Raw genomic sequence first — 22,863 nt, 5'->3', positions numbered from 1 at the left:
GAGATCGGTGAATGCCAGAGGCAGAGCTGTATGGCTGGACCACAGTCACTGACCCAGACTCAGAAGACAGATGGAAGAGCTCAAGGAGGGAATGAACGCTCCTCATGAGGGTTGGGGGCTGGGGAACAAGTGGGCCACACTGTGGCGAACAACAGGCACCCTGGCTTAGCAGGTGTGAGAAGAAAAAAAGAAGAAAACATTGGACAAAGCCAAGTTGTCTCAATTCATCCTTTCACTGGGTTTTGTTAACTAGATTGCAGACCACTCCCAATTTGCCAGACCACTCCTAATTTGCCAGGTCACCAAGCGCCACACCCTCTTACACCACCTACTTTTCTTTTTGTTGATTTTCGCTTCCAAAGCGTCATTCACATTCAAGGCCCATTCGTTGTAGGACTCGGCCCTCAGTTTCAGCGCATTCATCATGGGGTAGAGGTCGTCCAGAGTGTAGCGGTACCTGAGAACAGAGCACAGACAGCTCAGGCTCGGCATTTCAGGGACAGGCAGCCATGGTCCTGTGCTCCCATTAGAATGCAGTGCTCCCTCTGCAGAGCACTGTCCTACTCACCGCAGCTTATACTGATACGGAGCACAGGAGCACAGTTCCTTCACGTGATGCAGACACACCAGCACTCCAGGCTTGCAGGAACAGGCAATTGCGGACATGAAGCATGTAGTCTTGCATTTGATACACTGACGCTCATCATCTGGTAGCAACTCAAAATCCATTCTCTCCGAATCAATTACTCCCTGAAACAAAGTGTGCAGTGAAGGCCTCCAAAGGCAGCAGGACCCCATCACCCTTTCCTTCCCACAAAACAATCAACAGTTGAGTTTAAAAAAAGGAAAGTGGGTGCCAGAGCGATAGCACAACAGGTAGGGCATTTGCCTTGCACACAGCCAACCTGGGTTCGATACTCAGCATCCCATATGGTCCCCCAAGCACCACCAGGAATAATTTCTGAGTGCAAAGCCAGGAGTAACCCCTGGGTGTGACCCAAAAAGGGAGAAAAAAATAAAAGTGAAAAGAGCCATGACAATGGGGCGGAATGATGTAAAATGTGTGGGGCACAAAATGCCCCAGCAAACAACAGCATGTGAACTACTCCATCATCTACAGAGAACTCATTTGGGGACCTTGGTTGGTTTTGACACTCAGTTATCATGCCTCACTAGCGCCAAAATTCCCCAAGACTCCCTCCACCAATGTCCTCGGTATTTCTGCTCTACTTCATAATCCCTCCCATTGCACCCCCCCCCCTTTACTTAGTACTCCCAGTTCTGTAATCCAGAGCTTGGTATCATTTGGTACTGTGTCTTTTGTTTGACAAGATTCAACTATGGGGAAAGGGATGGCAAAGGGTTTAAGTTTTGCACGCAGGCTTGCTCCCCAGAACTACACGGCTCACCAAGCAATCTGGAGCACCCCAAGGACAGAACAGGGAGCAGACCCTGACAACCACTGTTTAAAAGGTTTTTTAATATAAAATGGCTACAGTGATAACTACAGTGGGTAGGGTGCTTGATGGAACCCCGTATGCTTCCCCAAGCTGTGCCTGGAGAAATCCCTGAGCACAGAGCTAGGATTCAGCCCTGAGCTCTGCCAGGTGTGGCCCCTAATCCAAAACCAAAACAAGACCCAAGAAACGGTTACAGAAGCCAGGGAGACAGTGCAGTGGGCTGAGATCATTCTTTGCCCTAGGAGGTTCCAGTTCTATCTCTGGTTCCTTATGATGGTCCCTTAAGCACTGCTGGGAGCAATCCCCTGACATTGCAAGTGTGAAAAACAAACAAAGTCATAATAAAAGGACAATAAAACTACTGAACTTAGCAGGCTGTGCGTACTGCTGGCTAGAGACTGAGAGCCAGTGTGGAGGGGCCCAAGGAATTTCTGCAGGAGAAGATGTGTCTGCGGCTGTTTCAGGGTCCTAGCAGGATGAGCCTTTTAAATATAACCATCCTCAAGAATTCTTCAGTCATCGCTGACTTCCCGCCCGCCGGTTCCCCCCCTCCGGCCCCCCACCCAACATGCCACCCTCTGCTTTCAGCTCTGGCCCACACATGGCTCTTGTTATTCTCCAAAGACAGGGAGCAGTTTTTGTGTGTTTTTTAGCCTATTAAAGTGTCACCTGACAAAACAAACAAACAAACAAACAAACAAAAACTACTGAGCTTAGCTGCTTATCATACTCTAAAATGTTCTGACCCGTATTTTGGGCACAAATAAAAGCAAGGTAATTGTGTGTCTTATTTCCTTCAGAGTAAATACTACATAGGACATCTGGGTAACATTACTAAAATCTACAAAAAGAATAAAATATACAAAAGTTCTAAAAAAGATGAAGCCAACGAGATCACTAATCAAAGGCAGCTGGGCTCCTTTCCCCTAAGCACTGAGAAGGAAGCGCCCTTGGGCAACTCTCAGTGTAGCCCACACCCTCCTCCAGTCACCCACCTCCAAAAAACTGAAAATGAGGACAGGGGAAAACTTTAAATGAAATTATGAAAAAATTCTATGGGATTTAGTTGAATATTAACAAGTAAATTCACCAAACTTATTTTGCAAATTTCTACATCTGAGAAAAAATTGCGAGTCCTCAAAATTCCCCAAATGAGTTGCCATTATTAATGAGGCCCTTTTCAGCCCTAGGCGTTGTTTTTCCCACTGGTGAAATGCCAGGGGACAGGCAGGTAAGTGGTGCTGAGACAGCGAGCTCTAGGGCACATCTCAGACTCTTACTTAGAGGCATCTTCTAAAAACTCAATTTAAAGAGCCCGGCAGATAGTAAAGGGACTAAGGTGTGCAACCAAACCCCAGTTCCATCCTGCCACCAACATGGTACCCCACCCCAAGCATCACCGGGTGCTGTCCAAGAGGCCCCTCATCACCACTGCACCCCCTTCTCCTACAATGTCAAAGTGGCCAGGATAACCCCAAGCATAGGAGGGCCTTCCCACAAACCAAAGCCCAGTTGACAGGGTATCACTGAGAGTGACGGGGACGGGGAGACGGGGAGACACGGACGGACGGACGGACGGACACACACACACACACACACACACACACACACCCTCTAATTTGCAGGTGACCTCCCAAATGGTATTGAAATACTGAATGTACTCCATTATTGTGAACAATTTTATGAAAATGAAACTTAGAAAAGGAAAACCATGGGAAAAAATGTTAGTAAAATTAGCAAGTGCATTTCACCAGCTACAAGAGCAACATACCAAAAGTCTGCAGTAGTGGTTTTGGGGTGGCAGAAAGAGTTCCTGACAGTGCTGCACCTAGGCGGCTCAACAGGCCACCAGCCTCAAGTACCAAATTGTAAACCCACACTTCTGGGCCATGTTTGCAGGGAGGGGCCCCTGACCAAGCCTATTTTAAAAAACTTACTTGGGTCCAAAGGTAGATTTTGTTTTTTAAAAAAAAGTCTAGTAAAGTTCAAGATGAACTTAAAACTGAAGAATTCTATTTGACTTGTAAGAGAAATTGCGCGCAGCCTGCCCTGCCGAGCTGGGTTCGATTCCTCTGCCCCTCTCGGAGAGCCTAGCAAACTACGGAGAGTATCTCGCCCGCACGGCAAAGCCTGGCAAGCTACCCGTGACGTTTTTGATATGCCAAACACAGTAACAACAAGTCTCAAAATGGAAATGTTACTGGGCCCGCTCGAGCAAAATCACTGAACAACCAACGGGAGGCCAGTAAGAGAAAATCATTGAAATTTTGAATTGAGTAGGGCATACACAAAAGATCCAGAAGAGAAAAAAATGGTAAAATGTAGCAGTTGAAAATGAAATCAAAATAAAAAACTTATTTAAAAGAAAAAGCTAAAATAGCTATAGACTACAAAAAAATATTTACGTAAAACTTGGTAAGCCTTTTATTAATTTAATAAAACTGAATTAAAAAGGGAGGCCAAGGGGTCAATTTCACTGAACACTTCATCGGAGACAAATACAATGGCAGCAAATAAGTGCATAGGATATTTAATATCGTTAACCAGTAAGGAATGAAAATTAACATCACCATGAGACACACACACACACCCATACACACACCTTAAATGAAAGCTAAAAAAGACATCTTAGTATAACACTCAAGTGCGTACCACTGTTCATGGTGATACTCAATGACATACAACGGAGATTTCAGAAACCTTACCAATTTACGGACAGTTTCTCTTAAAGCCTTTTCGTCCTCAATCATAATCGCCATGTCTTTCTGGACAGTCGAAGCAACTACAACATCCAGAACATCAGCTTTGGAAGCCATCTTGCAAATCATCTCATCGTGGGAAAATACACAATAGCGGTGAAGTAAGCGATAATGCTCCACGCACTGACGGCCTAGTGGCAGCTGTGTGACAGAGAGGAAAGTACAGGACATCGACCTTTCAACTTCACACACAAAAACTTTTATTATTATTATTTTTGCTTTTTGGGTCACACCTGGCGATGCACAGGAGTTACTCCTGGATCATGCACTCAGGAATTACTCCTGGCGGTGGTCAGGGGGCCATATGGGATGCTGGGAATCGAACCCGGGTCAGCCGCGTGCAAGGCAAACGCGCTACCCACTGTACCCGCTCCAGCCCAAAGACTTTTATTATTAAATTAGAAAATATCATGTCCTGGGCCATAATATATGAATTCTAAAACTAAAACTTGAAAGATGACTAAAGCTAGTCCTTGGGCTTTTTTTAGCTTTTGTATCTCAAAGATCTGGCATATTAAGACACCTTAGTAACACAGGCCAGGGAGAGAGCATAGAGAGGAGCATTTCCCAAGCACACAGCCAGCCTGGGTTCATTTCCCAGCACCACTCAGGATGGGTCCCTGAGACAAGGCAGGCCTAAGCCCTGAGTAGTGACAGGTGTGGCCCCTGCAGCCCCTTCCCCACCAAAAAGTGGTTTAAAAATATCATGTAATTCCTTAACAATGTAGACTCTGATTTTAAATACAAAGGCATGCATTTTCCGGAACAACAGCGCTGCACTAAAGCGATGAGCCCAAAATTTCCCAACAGAAAATAATTCTAAGATCAGGTGGTGCTGTTCTTCAAAGTACTATTGCAATTCATTAGATTTAACATCACAAATACTTAAAACTAGACAGATCTTTTGAGGTAAATGAGAAGTATCAAAAATTCAACTTTACAACTAAAATAAAACCCAGAATGTCACGAAAAATGACTGCATTGAGGCACTGAAGCTGATGCACAATAAAATAATCTTCTAGTACCAGGCTATAATCAAATGTTGAGTTTCATCCAAAATGTAAATCAACAGCCTTCTCCCATTCTGGAAAAGCCGTGTTCATTCTTTCGTTCATTCTTTCTTTTTGTCTCTCCCTCTCTCCATCCCTCTCGCTGTAATTCTCTCCCTCTCTTCAATTCTCTAAATTTTTAAAATAAAATTTTTAAATTTTTAATAAGAACTACTTGCCTCACTAATAAAATTAAAAAAAAAAAAAGAAACAAAAACCATTAACTCAACAGATGTCCTTCACCCAAACAAAAAACTATTAGCTGAACTAAGCAGCGTGCTAGTTCAGCGTGCTAGTTAGGAGAGGCTTGCCCTACAATGTGGCCCACATGCCTTTCATTCTCATCATGGAAAGTCAACAATTTGTAAGCAGCCGTTTGAGCAGCCTAAGATTAAAAAACCATACCATGACAAGACTATCACAGACCATTCTGCAGAAAAAGCATAAATCTGAAAAGGGCAGCAAGCCCTAACCACATACCCAATCAACAGTACAGAAGTTAACAGCCTCAGCGAAATTGAAGCCCTGGTTAAAACCACTATGGTAGGCTCTCGGGAACGTGATCACGAACTCTCCAGCACACTGATTCGTTCGGTAAACCTAGAAAATAGAAATTGAAGACATTTAGCAGCATTCTCACAAAAGACAATCCTAACATTGACTACTGGATAGCTGATGACTAGAGGCTGCTTCCAGCAACTGACCACCAAGGGAGAATAAAAACAATAGCAGGACAGCATCTAGAGACACATCTGTCACAAGCAGAGTTGAAACCCCAGACTACCATGAGTATCTCAACAGAAAACACCATCTGTAGTTTAAGATACAGCTACACCCAGAATCAGGACAAGTTCTCTAAACACTGACAGCTCAGAATACCCCCGTCTGCTCAGGAGATTGGCCATAAGGCTGTGCGTGTGGAGGCCCAGGTTTAGTTCCGGAGCCTCAATGGGAGTGACCCCCAAACACCCAGCAAGAAGGAACCCCGGAGGTCCTACCTTGTTCAAAAAAGAACAAGAAAAAAGACTATTCTAGTATAGGAGGCCAGATATACAGCTCCATGCACAGAAAGTATGTTTCAGATGCATATGGTTCTAGAGTCAATATACAAATTGATCTCACCCTTGTCCCACCAAAATAATCCTAGTATTGTTACCTCCTTACACCAATTAAAGAAATTTAACACTATTTTAAGGTTCTTATCTAAGCAAAGTTCTTCCTGACTGGTGTCCAAACTTAACTCCTATCAACAATTCCCCTCTGCACAATACCAAGTTTCCCCCCAAAAAAGATGCTTATGTTGCTCTAGGTGCACAAATTCTCAAACTAAATGAACAGTTGGCTTTGGGAGGACAGTGCTACAGTGCTTTCTGAGTCATGGTTCTCAGATGGTTCCCAAATTGTGAATCCCAGACGAACAGCATCATTATCAACTACAAATCTGGAAACATAAACCCGTGGCCATCACCCAAACCTACGCAGGAAGGAGAGGGGTGAGCCTTAGTCACTTGTGTTCTAGCACGACTTTCTGGGTGCTGACCAGGCCTGGTACAATCCCTTCCATTAGGACTCTCCTACCCCCACACTTTATACATATTCCTGATCAGGGCTACAAATCACAGTTCAACAACACGAGCTGCAGAGTCAAAAAGATCAATCTCCCAGTCCATTATATATGCAAACATTATGATTCACCAAAAGGAACTGAGACCCTCATATTTCTTCATTATCTGTTATGTCTAGAATCTAACCCCATACGGTGTGCTAAATTACTGATGAGCATGTCATGATCAGGTCTCACTAAGGGAAAGCTACTCACAACAAAAAGTTCAATCAATAGGGTGCATACACACAAACCATGTAGAAAGTAACAGTAAGATGGAGTATTTTGGTCACTGTCACTGTCCTCCCATTGTTCACTGATTTTGCTCGAGCGGGCCCAGTAATGTCTCTGTTGTGAGACTTGTTGTTACTGTGTTTGGCATCACGGGTACCTTGCCAGGCTTTGCCATGCAGGCTAGATACTCTCGGTAGCTTGCTGGGCTCTCCGAGAGGAGCGGAGGAATCAAACCCAGGTCGGCTGGGTCGGCAGCATGCAAGGCAAATGCCCTACCACTGTGATATCACTCCAGCCCCAAACTATGTGCCATTAAATAATTTATAATCCCTCAAAGTCCATCTGCCTCCTTTTTCTAGCCTACAGACCAAAAAATACATAATTTAGGTCACAGCAAGATCAAGAATTTGCTTTAACACCTGCCTTTGGGGCAGGCTTTAGTGGTGGTGAGAAAACTTGACATAATGGTGGAGGAAAGGAATAATGGTGGTGGGACTGGTGTTGAAATATTGAATGCAATCAATTATTGTGAACAACTTTATAAAATAAAATTGAAAAATAAAATAATAAAATAAAACAAAAAAAGAATTTGCTTTAAAATTACAAATGCAGCATTGAGCAGAGCAATAGCACAATGTGTAGGGCTTGTACACAGCCAATCCAGGTTTGCTCTAAGGCATCTCATATGGTCCTCCCTCACTGTCAGGAGTAATTCCAGAGTACAGAGCTAGGAGTATCACTTGAGCAAAATAATTTTAAAAAATTATAAATGTAGCATTTACATTTTGATTTAGCTAAGACAAGTAAGTCTTCAACTTGTATCTAATCTGTATCAAAACCTGGCCTCAAAAAAAATCCCCAGAGTATTCTGATTGCAAACGCCTTGGGAACCAGTAAACAATAACACTGCTTATCCTGGAACACAACTTCAAGAACTTGAAATAGGCCCGAACAATAATCTAGGTGGTAGGGCATTTGCCTTGCACATGGTTGACCCAGATTCAAACCTTGGCAGCTCCTACCGTCCTCCAAGCCCACCAGGAGTGATCCCTGAGCATAGAGCCAAGAATAAGCCCTAAGCACCACCAGGAAAGGCCCCCCAAAAAGGAACTTGCCTTGAATGTGCTCTACAACAGTCTGATCCCTCATATTACATCAGCCCGCCAGGACAGCCCCTGAGCAGAGCTGGGAACAGCTCCCTAGCACCATATGAGCTTGTTGGGGATGGGAACTGAACTGTAACTAAGACCATCAGACATGCTCGTTACTAACATGATTAAGATCATCTAGATTCAAGAAATTACTTTTGTAAATGGGAACAGACTATGTTTCTAACACTAGAGTTCAGATTGAAAAATTGTAATTGAACCTAAATAATTTATAGTAATTTAATTTACACAAGTAACATGTGCTTTTTTTCCCTCTATTCTTTTTTTTTGGGGGGGGAGGGAGTAGGGGTGGGATACACCTGGCAGTGCTCAGAGCTTACTATTGGCTCTGCAATCAGGAATCACTCCTGGTAGGCTCAGGGGACCTTATGGGATGCTGGGGATTAAACCCAGGTCAGCTGAGTGCAAGGCAAACCACCTTGTCCAATGTATTATCACTCTGGCCCTGGTGTATTATTTTTTATTTTTGCAGTGCAGGGAGCAAACCCAGACCCTTACATAGGCAAGACAAGTGCACTACTGCACCCTTGGGCCCACATGTTTCTTTTTAACATGTTTTTGGTTCCTACATCCAAAAACTGAGGTTATTAAGCCAAAACAAACAGCTTAACATCAGTCAATGCTTGTATCACCAGTACATACACTTGTGTTTATCAATCTAATTACTACCTGCAACAAATTAGCTTTTGTGGTCGCATAACAGAGTATCTATATACCAAAATCCATCAACAGCTGTGTCTACTCTTCAGCTCTACCATAGGAGAACAAAGAGATCAACCTCGAGAGAACCATGCTAGCAAGGAAAAGGAAGTGGTGCAGTGAAGCCCAAGTGACAGAAGGCTGGCCCAGGACATACAGGCACTTCGTGGGTCATCAGGGTATTGGGGTTCATGATGGTGACGAGCTGATGGAGGAGATCGGGCTGAGAAACAAAGAGCTCCGGAGCTAATTTCTTCATGACATTTTCTAAGTGTTCGGCAGCATATCCTGGGACTCCATACCAGGTTTTTGGCTCACCCCTGGAAAGATTATAAAAAGAAATCAATCTGCAATACCAAAACATGCAAATGGTTAATCACGTCAGGTTTTTCAGATGCCGTTTTGTAATACTACGCTACAAAGGCACGTTCAAACTAAAGAAGCTTCCTTAGAAATGTGACGTGAACATATGTAACACATTTTCCCCCTTCAAGTGAAAAGCTTAAACAGGAGAGTTTCCAGCTGAGAATCCTCTCCTCCCTCCATTTGGTCTGACTCTAGAAAATGTAGGTAATTAAGAGTCTCTGTGCATATAAGGCCTCCAATGCTAGCCATGGGACATGTGGTCACCATCACATCCAACAGCAGTTGACAGGGGATGGCAACACTCTATCTTCAAATCAAAGACTACTAAGGATATTGGTATGTCTAAAGAGCTTTGATACTTCAAAGCACTTTGGGGATAGCAGCTCCCCATACTCCTGGGGGCCATCAGGACTACACACACTGGGTGCTCAGGAGCATATGGTGCCAGGGATCCAACCCGGAGCCCAGTGCACACAAAGTATGCATGCTATAGAACCCTTGGAGCTATCAGCCCAGTCTTTTTCAAAGCACTTTGGAATTGTCAAGCAATGAATCTGTGAAAACTCTGTGAAGCATGGTGAGTATCAGCTCTGAGTCGCAGCTGGGAAGGATTGTGTCTGTGGAAGAGAACTGACGCCCAAACATATATGGGCCAATTCTCTCTTTGTTGTGGTATATCCACAAACTCCTTGGGTGGGGATTTATATGAGTTACAAACCTTCAAGCAAATCTCTTTGTACTTAGGAAAGCAAAGGAAACGGGAAGGGAAACATGTGGAAAAAAATTAATGCCTTTTGGATTGTAACAAAGAAAAACGAAAAAAAAAAAAATCAAGTATCTCCCCTACAGCCCCTGCATCATCCCCACCCCATGCAGTGATGTCAGGATCCATCTCAACCCAACATTAAGCTGTAAGTCCCAAGGACAGAGAACTACCTCATCATGGTACCCACAAACCCACTCCTCTGGTTTCTGGGCTACCTGAGTCACTGTGGGCCCAGTAACATTGTGAGACTTGCTGTTACTGTGTTTGGCATATCAAATACATCACGGGGAGCTTGCCAGGCTTTGCCGTGAGGGCACTCTCGGTAGCTTGCTGGGCTCTCCGAGAGGGGCGGAGAAATCGAACATGGGTCGGCCCTGTCGGCCGCATGTAAGGCAAATGCCCTACCCCACTGGACGGCATGTTCCATAATAAAGTGTGTGTGTGTGTGTGTGTGTGTGTGTGTGTGTGTGTGTGTGTGTGTGTGTCTAGTGGTGGTGGACTGGGGGCGGGGAGGTCCTCCCAAGTGAGGTTCAGGAAGGCTGAGGTTTTTCCCAGCAATTCCTGGTCAACTAGGCTAACTGTGCACTATGGGAGCCTGAGAATGTGGCCTGATGCCCACCCAGGTCACCCAGCAGTACTTGGCGTGGACATGTGGGCAGGACAGATTTGGGGACACGTGCAGGCAATGATGTGCCTAAAGCTCTCTACAATCCTGTCTTGTTCAGGTCGTCTCTAAAATGTAAAACCAAACCAAAACCATTTACACCCTCTGCAGAAATAAGTCAGACTCAAAAATTTCTATGAGCAGAAAATCCTCTTAGGAGGTCCCCTTGGGCCATGGGGCTTCCTGCCCATCCCCTTCCTTCCTATTCTCTGAAAATCTTTTTCTGACCAAAAAAAAAAAAAAAAAAAAAAGCAAAAGACATATGTGTGTGCTGTTTCAGGCGATGCCTGTTCCCAGGAAACATCAAGAGCTGTTTTTTGAATTTGTTAGGATGCTCCACTGCAACAATAGTGAAAAAAAAAAATTAAGCAAAAGCAGAAGTGGGTCATTACTCGTTCACTTATGTTTAAGTCACTGATCAGAGTTAAGACACAGGAGCATTTATCAATGCCATCAACATACTATTCACGTGCAGTTGGTTATCTGGGTCTTCTTACCAGTGCAAATAGTTAATCGAATAGCTCCAGTGGTCTTCAATGTGCCAGCAGAATGAGGAGAAGCACATGCCCACATACAGCCATGGGAGCTTCATGCCGCAGATGTCCGCAGTGATGTGGGCGAGAACAGACTGCTCCATCACCGGCATGTTGTTCAGGTTCCAGCCACTGTCCAGGTACTCCTACAAATTATGGGGACAAAACCTGTATAAAGGCTTGGCTGCCCCAAGCTCATGTTTTAGACCCTGTTTCAAGATGTGTGCTGCCCGTCGCCTCCCTTAAATTAAAACCAACAGATAGAAGAAGCTACTATCTTAATCTCAGGGCATGCCCATAGATTAGTTTTGTCCAATGTTGAGCTTTATATATATAAAGGGATTTGCGGTAATACTTTTAATTCTAAACTTCCCCCTACACACACGTTTTTTCAGTTACAAAGAATACACATAGTATGAGTCCATTTACATAGATTTTAAAAACAGGAAAATGCATCTATGCTATTCAGGTCAGATTAGTAGTTATCCTGTGTGGTTGTCCTGATAAAGGGAAAAAATGAAGGAGAGAGACAAAAGAAGTTCTGGTAATAATCTAGATTTTGTTCCAATGCTGGTTAATAGTATATTCTGATTTTAAAAATATATCCAGCTGTACACATATAATAATGTACATTTTCTTCTGTAAGTGTGTTAGATTTCAAAATAGGTATTTTGAAAAGTCTGACTCCTGAGGCCGGAGAGAGATTATACAGCATATAGAATGCTTGTCCTGCATGTGTCAGACCCAGGTTCAATCCCTGGCAGCACTTCTGGTTCCTGAGCACTGCCAGAAGTGAATCCCTAAGCATTATTTTGGGTGTGGTCCCAAGATAAAACAATCCTTCCAACTAGGCAAGAAATAGAAAAATCCTTCCTAAGAGATATTGTTAGCATGGAAAACAATACACCTAACTAGCATTAAGTTAAAAAATAAATGGGTTTGGTTCCAATTGCTCCTATTTTCTTCAGAAGAAGCAAAATTATAGAATCTGAAGCCAAAGGGACTGAGCAATTCTGACAGCATGTCCCAATGGAATACAACAGAGGGGGCTAGAATGTTTCAGTAGGATCTACTTTATTTTTTGCTTTTTTGGATCACACCCAGCAATGCACAGGAGTTACTCCTGGTTCATGCATTCAGAAATCTCTCCTGGCAGTGCTCGGGGGACCATATGGGATGCTGGGAATCGAACCTGGGTCTGCTGCGTGCAAGGCCTGCTGTGCTATTGCTCCAGCCCCAGGATCTACTTTATTTTTGTAATTAAAATAAGCAGGATAATTGAGGGTTTTCTGAAAGGTAATCATTATTTCAAGTCAACCAAATAAAATTTAAATCAATAACGTAATTTTTTATAAATATGCATACTTCTTGCAATAGGATTGGGATTTCGATTAGAGTCAGGACAGCTAGCCTTCATTTCCCTCCGAACCCCTCCCCCCCACACCCCGCCTCCTTCCCTTGGTTTGCTGATGGGCTGACTAGGGCTTATTTATTCCTGGCTCTGTGCTCAGGGATCACTAGTGGCTATGTGGTTGGGTGGGTGGGTGGGTCGGGAGCACACCATATGGGATGATGGGGATAGAACCCATGTCAGTCATGTGCAAGGCAAGCACCCTAGGTGCTGTGCTGCAGCTCAGGCCCTGGCCTCCACTTCACTGTAATGCTTGCATGCACCCTACAGTGCCCTGAAGATCGCACAATGCCGCAGCACGGTGTGTCCTGGAGAGCAGAGCCACCGGCATGGTGCTGGGAATATTGGGGTATCATGGGCACAGGCTTACCAGGATAACAGTGAGCCATCCCATCACCCTGCTTATTATTATATTTCATTCTTATATTATTATATTTCATTCCTTTCACTAGACCCAACTTAAAAGCAGGTCTCTTCCCCTCTACTTGCTCAAAGTATAATCAAGTCAGAACGACGACCTACCTCTTCCTCAGGAGAAAGTTTGAGTTTTCCATCTCGGACAGGGAAGCCACTGCCAAATTCTTTTGAGGCAATATCTGCTCCATACTCCACGGTGACATCCTCTTCGATGGTGCTTACCAGCCGCCAAAATTCCTTCTCAACCAGTTCTGTGGGTACCATCTGTGAAACAAAACCTTGATGAAGAAGAGGGACCAAAGTGATGGTTCAGCAGTAGGGTGCTTGCTTAGCAAGCAGCTGACCCAGGTTCAATTACCAGCATCCCATATAGTCCCCTGAGCACCACCAGGAATAATTTCTGAGCGCAGAGTCAAGATGTGGCACAAAAATCAAAGAAAAGAAAAGAAAAATGCTGACATTGAGAAATTAGAGATGCCTTTCTGCTTTGAAAAATGTAGTAAGTCAACTGCTTGCCCTCTCAGAGTGATTAATAGTTGTTTGAATAATGCTGTATCTTTCTGAATATAATACATGAACCCATCCTTTTCATTCTTTTCACTAGAGAAAAGCGCCTGCTATAGATGCAGGCAGGCAGGGAGTAGGGGGTGATAGGAGGGAATCTGGGGACACTGGTACTAGAAAACGTACAATGATGGAGGGATGGGTCTTGGAATACTCTATGATTAAAATCCAATCATGAACAGCTTTGTAAGGGTCTATCTCATAGTGATTCAATAAAAAGGTTAAAAAAAAAAGGTATATGCCCTACCCACTGTACTACCACTCTGGCCCCCAATGCACTAAACTGTAATATAACTTGACTAAACCACACAAAGATTTAATAGTGCACAAAAATGGTTGTTAGGGGGAGGTGCTAACTCAGATTTCAAAATAATTAATTCAAAAGAAACTTCTCCAGAAGTTTTAGAAATTCAAAACCAAAACCTAAGTATGAGCGTACATGGACTGGCATGTTGAAGTAATCCGATTTGAATGCATCTGCCATTTCCCCAAAAGTACGAAGAGTATAGTCCCTGGCCGCTTGTTCAAAGCCGAATGCTTCTTGTGGCTTACTACACTCCTGCAAAATAAGTAACGAAGAAGAAGAAGAATAGGTGTATTATATAAATCACACTTGATCATACATAATTTTTAAGCAGATTAGCATGGTTTATAAATGTACTGCTCACAAAATGTCTGGATAAATGAAAGAACACATACCAAAGTGTTAGCATTGGTTATTTTTAAACAATAAAATCATAACTCTTTTCTAAGAGTAAGTTTTAGCTCAGAGCACACATGCTTTCTTTAAAATAGCTTTCTGCCCAGTTGCTGCTTGCATGGCTACAGACCCTCCCTTCTGTCCCAAGGAGGTCTGCTCCCATTTCTTTTCCCATGGGTCTCATTACTACCAATGACCAACTCTAAAGCCCAAAGACAAAAAAAAAAAAAAAAAAAAAAAAACTGTTCTGAGAAAGTTTCTACTGCTCCACCTGCTATTAATTCCTACCTGAGCCAAACACTTCGGACACCTCCAGTCTCCCTTGGGAACATCATGGAGAGGGGGGATCAGGCAGAAAGTGTGGTAGCTGTCATCGCAGCCATCACACAGGAGAAGGCGGTCCTCGTCGTTGCCACTGCCACACAAGAGGCACACATACAGGTCGACCTGCAGCAAAGGAAGCGGGCGCAGAACAAAGGAGCATGAGCCGCCTGCACTGTGAAATGAGACAGATGACTGATCAACTCTCTTCTGCCTGCTCCCAATAAAAAGTGTGTCACCATCTATAAAGGACAGTTCACAGTAGCCTGACACACACGACTATAACGCATTTACAGTTTTCTCAATTTCTCATTAGTTTTCTCAAGGAATCTTCTCAATATTCTCCCACCTTGCTCAATTGTGTTTTTTGTTTATTTGGCGGGGGGGTGAGGGTAGGGGTGGGGGGCTGTGAGGGTGTGGGGGAGGGAAGGGGCACTGCTGCGACCACACTTGGTGATGCTCAGGGGTTACTTCAGGCTCTGCACTCAGGAATTACTCCTGAAAGTGCTCGAAGGACCATATAGGATGCTGGGGATTGAACCCGGGCCAGCCACTTGCAAGACAAACATCCTACCAGCTTAATCAATTGTATGTTTTAAAGTTACTTACACATTCATCTTATAGTAAATTAGTGAGAACCAATCTAGAGATACAGCTCACTAGGCATTAATTATCAACCTCCTCTCTCTCTCCCCTCCAAAATTGAAGCTGTCATGTTTTAAAGAAAGTAATGAAATGAAACCCATCACTAATTTATATTCTAGTCATGGTTAAGAAGTTTCGGTCTTTGAAGAGCTACATTGTATCCCACCACCACCCTCAAAACTTCATAGCCATGCCCCCAGATCCCATGTCAGGCTGTTTCATTCAGGGCAACCCAGAGCAGGGTGGTAAGGCCCCTCCCTGCCCCAACAGAGCCAGCCCAGGATCTGAGAACCTCCAGAATTCAAAAGCCGCCATGCTCACAGCTGGCTCTCCACATGCTTGGACGGGCCTCACCCATGAGTCGATCTATTCCTGGACCTCCCAACCCAGACATCTCATACTTTACACTGCCAATATACCAAGAGTAGCACACCACATTTGATTGGGAAGGCAACCAATCTTAGGGGGAAATATATCAATACAGATATAGATATAAGCAAACAAGGCTCAATCTTTAACAACATGTTACTAATCTCTTATACAAGGACTTACTGGCTCCTACGTGAAATACAACAATCTTTAAGCTTTCCTATAAGAAACCTTTTTTGTCTCATTCTTAGTGGATTATTCATAACAAGCGATACAAAGTAAATTACTTCGGTTCTGCTTGTTGGGCAGGGTTTAGGGTTAGGATGGAAATATGGTGGTTTGTATTGGTGTTGGAATTATTAAATGTAATCAAATACTGTGAACAACTTTAAAAAAATAAAATTTAAAAAAATAACAATAAATCCTAACCCCTAATACCACAGAATGTAAATACTGCAAAAATAATGAGGGTCTATGCTTAGCACGCTCAGCATGTAAGGCCCAGTTCTGATCCAAGGCACTCACAGTAACCTGAAGACAGATAGGAGAGACCCTGGGCATTCATCCAGGTATGACCCCAAAGAAAATAAAACAAAAAAAATATATGAATTATCTGGAGATAGTGTCTTTAAGGCAGTGGTTAGGGCAGAGACAGACCCTCAAGTGCATTGTTATCTGATCTTTGAAAAAAAGGGAGCTAAGACTATGAAGTGAAGCAAGGAACAAGACTTTGGCAAAGGGAGGGCTACACACCAGAAAAACCAGACCTTCCCAGGTCTGGCCTCAGAGTCCCAAACCTTCAGACCTTCAGGAAATATACTTTCTATTCTCTAAGTCACTCTAGAGAAATTTATTATAGCAGGCAGTCCTAGCAGACTAATGCATAGAGAGCACAAATAGAAAACTAGTATTTGAAATGTTAAAAGAAAAAATCTCTTTTTGCCATCAACTAGCAAATGAAAGATTTTTGCTAAAAAAAAAAAAAAGGAATGGAAATGGCTGGGTAATTAAATTTATCAGGAGAACAAATGGTGAGGCCAGAGAGATAGTACAGCAGGTAGGAGGCATGACTTGCATGCAGCCAACCGAAGTTCAATCCCCAGCATCCCATAAGGTCCCCTGAGCACCACCAGGAGTGATTCTTGAGAGTAGTGCCAGAAGTAGCCCCTGAACACTCCCACGTGTGGCCCAAAAACTAACAAAACAGGGAGAGAGAGAAGAAATGGAATAATTTTCCATTTCAAGATTAAAAAACACTTTTATCAAGCTACTCATTGAGTTTCCAAATGGAGTTAAAGACAAATAGCAAATTTCAAAATTTTCTGTGCTGCCAGGTCCTTACCTCGTATTCCCCTCACCAACTACTTTCTGCTTTAAATTTTATTTCATTTCTTTATATTAGTTTACAGTACTTTATTACTGCAATCACACCACCATTACACCTACCCACTACCATACTTCGGGTGTTTCCATCCCAAACCCCAACCCCCGCCCCAAAGAAGAACCAAATGAATAAACCGCGGAAATGATCCAAAAAAGTTTTCTTAGAGGAAAGTGTGAAGACTGTTGTATTTCACCTAGGGGACATTAAGGCCTTCTACAAGAGTTCACTGAAGTTTCACCAACTACTTTCCCCTCCTTTCTTTCCACTTCCTTGCAGGAAAATTAGAAAACATCAATTCAATATTTGATCTAGCATTAAATTTATAAAATTTATAAAACTTATTAAACTTATACAATCTGGAGGTTTTATAAAAAGTTTTATAAGAGCACTATTTCACTACTATTTAATGCTAAACTGAATGCACTGTAGTACTGAAAACAACATCCTCTCCCCATCTTCATACTGCATTTGTGTATTTCCTAGTTTTAGAAACTGAAGAGAGGCCAGAAAGACAGTACAGCTGGTAGGGCATCTGCTTTGCATGCACCACACCAGACCCAGGTTTAATCCCCGGCATCTCATATGGTTCCCCTGAACTGGCCAGGAGTGATCAGGAGTACAGTCACTCCAGGAGTGCATACACCCTATGCACATCTAGGTCAGGCCAAAAAAAAAAAAAATCAAAACAACAAACAACAAAGAAACTGGTATGAACTTCTTTGAATCAAGATCTACTTGGGGCTGGAAGGGGCTTGTTCCTGCATATGGCAGACCCAGGTTCTATCACCAGCACCCCTTATAGTCCGAGTCCCAGGAGTGACCAATCAGAGTACAGAACCAGGAGTAGGCCCTGAGTATAGCCAGGTATGACACCAAAACAAGAGCAAAAGCCAGGAAAGCAAGGAAAGGTGGAGGTAGGGGGAGGGTAGGCCTACTCAAAGCTGGATACTAAATTATTAGTCAAAAGTATACTCAGGATGAGCCGGGGGTGCGGGGGCGACTAAAACCTCATGGGAAGGGGGGGCGTTCCGGTCCGTCCTTCACGCCCTACCGAGGTCACCAGTTGCCCCCGCGAGCGGCTCTCCAGCACAGCCACGGCCCCAGAAGCACAAGGACTTAATGCAGAACCCGGCAGCTTGGAGCAGAAAAGTGAACGGACTATGCGTTAATCCAGGCCATCAGGTCTGTCCGGAGGGGAAAGGGTGTTGTCCCAGTCGCCTTCTCCTCTCTGGAAAGAAAGATGGCGGCCACATGGGAGCCTTGTGGACAGCAGGTATGAGCCGGGGGAGTGGGGGGCGACTAAAACCTCATGGGAAGGGGGGCGTTTCGGTCCGTCCTTCACGCCCTACCGAGGCCACCAGTTGCCCCCCACGAGCGGCTCTCCAGCACGGCCACAGCCCCAGAAGCACAAGGACTTAATGCAGAACCCGGCAGCTTGGAGCAGAAAAGTGAACGGACTATGCGTTAATCCAGGCCATCAGGTCTGTCCGGAGGGGAAAGGGTGTTGTCCCAGTCGCCTTCTCCTCTCTGGAAAGAAAGATGGCGGCCACATGGGAGCCTTGTGGACAGCAGGTATGAGCCGGGGGAGTGGGGGGCGACTAAAACCTCATGGGAAGGGGGGCGTTTCGGTCCGCCCTTCACGCCCTACCGAGGCCACCAGTTGCCCCCCACGAGCGGCTCTCCAGCACGGCCACGACTCCAGAGCACAGAAACCAATTTCTTAACTATCTGACTTTCAGCAGAAATACTTCCAGGGTCAATAGGTAAAATAGCAGAAATCCAAAACCAACATTTAATTCTTGAACCCAGCTGTAGAAAGCAAATCACTTCACAATGCTTTTTCAGCATGTCTGATTGGGGGGGGGGGGGGGTAAACTCTAAATAATAGTGGTGAATCTTTTATTGAAACAATGAATCTAATCAAAGCAGATAGAGTGTTAACCAGAATTCATCTGCCTCACAGGGACTGGGAGGGGTGGGGGGTGGGGTTTTATTGGGGTTCTTCATGGTAAAAAATAAGTATTGGTAAAGGTAAATGTGTTTGATATTTGCATGACTGAGACCTAAACCTGAAAGCTTTGTAACCTTTCCCACAGTGATTCAATTAAAAAAAAAAGTATACTCAGAGAGAGAGTGTGTTGAATGTGTCAACTCACAGCATTGGTGGCTTTCTTCGACCGGCTCTTGGGTTTTTCCTTTTCATTTTCTACAATATAGTCTTTCTTCTCAATAGGTTCTTGCTTGATGCTGCTCTTCACTTCTTTCTCTGAAAGAGACAATGACAGTGAGCTTCACTACAATCTTTTCTCAGCTTCCACTTGCCCAAAGCATGTGATTTGATACAAACAAACAATTTGGCCTAAAGCAAACAATGTGATACAACTTCAAACTTCTTTTCAGTTTAATAGTAGCTGTTACTTCACTCAAGAGCTCCTACTGAATTGTAGCACTATCCACTGTCCTCCCGTTGTTCATCGATTTGCTTGAGCAGGCCCAGTTAACATCTCCATCGCAAGACTTGTTACTGTGTTTGGCATATCGAATACACGTCATGGGTAGCTTGCCAGGCTCTCCCCGAGAGGGGCGGAGGAATCGAAGACCCCAGGGTCGTCCTGGTCAGCCGCGTGCAAGGCAAATGCCCTACCCGCTGTGCTATTGCTCCAGCCCCCTACTGAATTAATCTATAATAAAATGCAGTCATATCATTTAAATGTCAAGATGTGGTCATGTTTGGTAATCTCCCTCAGGCTTGTGTAAGACACAAGATTTTTGATGGAGGCAAGTTCCTCTTGATATTGTCAGTAAGTGATTTTTTTAATGCATTACATGTACGTCCTGCACAGTATATCTTATCCCTCATAATCCAGGATCACTCACCTCTCTGAACTCTCAGATGTAAAAACTAAAACTAGACAATACACCAGCTACCATCTAATAATCTATCCTGATGAGCACTGTTAAATGCTTTCAAGTTCATTTAATCCTTTGCAATAAAATCTTTTTCAAAGAAAGTTGATATTAAACAATCAAGGGCCAGAGAGATAGTGTAGCAGAGTTTTTTCCTTACACATGACAAACCTGGGTTGAATGCTGGGCATGTCATATGGTCCCCAAGTCCCACTAGGAAAAATCCCTGTGCACTAAACCAGAAGCAAGCCCTGAACGCTGCAGGATGTGGCCCAAAAAGAAACCAAAAAACTTTTAAAATAAATCAAGAACTATCTCAAACTGATTAGTGCAAACTGGATGTTAAAGAAGGAAAAGGAGGGGCTGGAACAATAGCACAGCGGGTAGGGCATTTGCCTTGCACAGGGCCGACCCGGGTTCAATTCCCAGCATCCCATATGGTCCCCCGAGCACTGCCAGGAGTAATTCCTGAGTGCAGAGCCAGGAGTAACCCCTGGGCATCGCTGGATGTGACCCAAAAAGAAAAAAAAAAAAAGGAAGAGGAGGAGGGAGGAGGAGACTCAGAGCTGTGTTTCTTTATATCCATGTTATAGACCACTACCTTTCCACTAAACGAACACTCTAGGAATCAGCCACACAACAGTAGTTGTTGGTTGTTCTATATGATACAGGATGGTATCTCTGAAGAATGACCTAAACCTCTCAATGACTGACATCAAGCAAAAGTCAGGTAATCTGCTTAAAACTCAGATTTTTAAACATGTCTGGGCCTGGGAGAGCAACACAGTGGTGGTTTGGATACCTGCCTTGCAATTGTAGATGGGCCCAGACACACCCCGGTGGGCAGGGTCTTGCGGGTCCCCTGAGCCTTACCAGGAGTGCTGCCTGAGCACATAGCCAGGTGTGTGGCCCCCCCCCCCCCCAAAAAAAAGAACCATGAACAAGCTCCACAACCACAGCACTGTGAACCTCAGAGACCACCACTGCCAAGCGTGCAAGCACCAACCATGACCAAGGTGGGGGACCCCCCCAACAAATACATATAAAGCCCCCTCATCACAGACAATGGAAAGGAGGATGGAAGGCAATGCAAATTATTTTCTTAAAAAAAAAGTGTCACCATGCAGCTCTAAGAAAGTGCAAAACCACGCAGTCAGTAACACCCTGGGTGGGACTGGAGGACGCCAGGCCCAGTGAGGGTGTGAGACAGCGAGGCTCTTGATCTCCCAAGAGAAGGATCTCGGTCAGGTGTGGGGCTGAGCAACGGGGCGCTTCCAGGGGCGAGCACGTGATTCTGAAGGAGTGAGCGATGATTCTGGAGCTACGCCCTGCTGCATCCCTATGACTGATGCCGCTCTTACCATTCTCACATTTCGGAGCCGGACAGCCTGTTCGACGTCTTAGGTTATGAGTTCTTGCCTCTGATGTCTCTTCCGGTTCAATTTTAATATTCGTAGCCTTAAAGAAACAGTATCATACATGTGAACACTGTCTTTAAAAAAAAGAAACCTATTGAAAATCTACTTGGCGGGCCATAGAGGGCAGTGGATGAGGCACTTGCCTTGCACACAGCTGACCCAAGTTCCGCAACTCACGTGTTCCTAGAGTCGATTCCTATCAGAATCACAAAATGACTGATTCTAACGCTGTCTCCCCTCACCGGGCAATCAAAACGTGGTTCTCTTTCCCTTAGAGACATCACATCCCCATCATTCGGAATGACTAAGGAAACTTAGAAATTAAAAGAGAAGTTATTTGGGCCAGAGAGGTATTACAGCTGGGAGGGTACTTTCCATATGGCCAGGCACCCATGTGGCCCTCTATGCCTGCCAGGAGTGACTCCTGAGCACTATCAAGAATGCCCCACATCAACACCTTCCCTCTCCACTCCCTATAAAGGGGAGCAGTTACTTTTTATCATGATGTAGAAAAGTATCAAGAACAAATTCTGGGACATGGTCCTTCCCAAACTGGGACAGCTCTTATTTTCCTTCTGAAAGTCCCTCAGTTCTCAACTACTTGAATTTTTTTTAAAGTCATCATTAAGCCAAATGACTTACATCAAACATATCAAAATGTCATTAGTATATGTTTTGGGCCTGTCATTTATTTATGAAAAATTTAGCTTTCAAAACAATTATCTACTTACTTTATTAGTAAAAAACTATTAGAAATTATTCTTATGACATTGCTAAGTTGGGGCTGGGGAAAGTACAATAGACAAGAGCACTGGCCTTGCACGAGGCCCACCCAGATGCAATCCCAAGCACCCCATATGGTCCCCTGTGCCCCACCAGGAATGATCCTGAACACAGAACCAGGATTAAGCCCTCAGCACTCCAGGGTGTGTCCCAAACCAGCTCCCCAAGATACTGCTAGGTGAAATTCCCTTACCACTGATATTATCAGAAGCAGGCTCAATTTCATTTTCTTGTTGAAGAGCTAGTATATTTATTGGTCAAAAAATAATCCTTGGGGCTGGAGCGATAGCACAGCGGGTAGGGCATTTGCCTTGCATGTGGCCGACCCAGGTTCGATTCCCAGCATCCCTTATGGTTCCCCAGCACCACCAGGAGTAATTCCTGAGTGAAGAGCCAGGAGTAACCCCTGTGCATCGCCAGGTGTGACCCAAAAAGCAAAAAATAAAAAGTAAACACTGGAGGGTTTGTCAAAGTGTATGTGAACTTCCTTCCCATATCTTCATTAAGGTATGCTGAAAACATCCATGGCCAACACAAATCTCTCCCACTGGGATTGTAGTGACAGCCGTGGGGAAGGCATTAGTCTTGCACACTGCTGACCCAGATTCCATTCTCAGCATCACATATGGTCCCCTAAGCACC

At 44.2% G+C, this 22,863-nt stretch overlaps 1 protein-coding gene across 2 annotated transcripts in view; it reads right to left on the bottom strand.

The window, feature by feature from the left end:
- Positions 1-22,863, bottom strand: part of KDM5B (lysine demethylase 5B) — an 80,103-nt gene that overhangs the window by 24,160 nt on the left and 33,080 nt on the right. For both annotated transcript variants that reach the window (XM_056110648.1, XM_056110649.1), the window contains exons 6-16: positions 21,382-21,478; positions 19,270-19,379; positions 14,683-14,841; positions 14,134-14,253; positions 13,236-13,394; positions 11,267-11,448; positions 9,131-9,293; positions 5,749-5,868; positions 4,166-4,360; positions 569-750; positions 333-457 (exon numbers count right to left, since the gene is read on the bottom strand). In XM_056110648.1, the coding sequence (XP_055966623.1) occupies positions 333-457; positions 569-750; positions 4,166-4,360; positions 5,749-5,868; positions 9,131-9,293; positions 11,267-11,448; positions 13,236-13,394; positions 14,134-14,253; positions 14,683-14,841; positions 19,270-19,379; positions 21,382-21,478 (1,612 nt within the window). The remainder of the gene's footprint in view (positions 1-332; positions 458-568; positions 751-4,165; positions 4,361-5,748; positions 5,869-9,130; positions 9,294-11,266; positions 11,449-13,235; positions 13,395-14,133; positions 14,254-14,682; positions 14,842-19,269; positions 19,380-21,381; positions 21,479-22,863) is intronic.

The sequence above is a fragment of the Sorex fumeus genome, unplaced genomic scaffold (genome assembly GCF_029834395.1).
Source record: "Sorex fumeus unplaced genomic scaffold, SorFum_2.1 ptg000010l, whole genome shotgun sequence".
NCBI classification, from domain to species: Eukaryota; Metazoa; Chordata; class Mammalia; order Eulipotyphla; family Soricidae; genus Sorex; species Sorex fumeus.
This window is presented reverse-complemented; position numbering and strand designations above follow the sequence as displayed.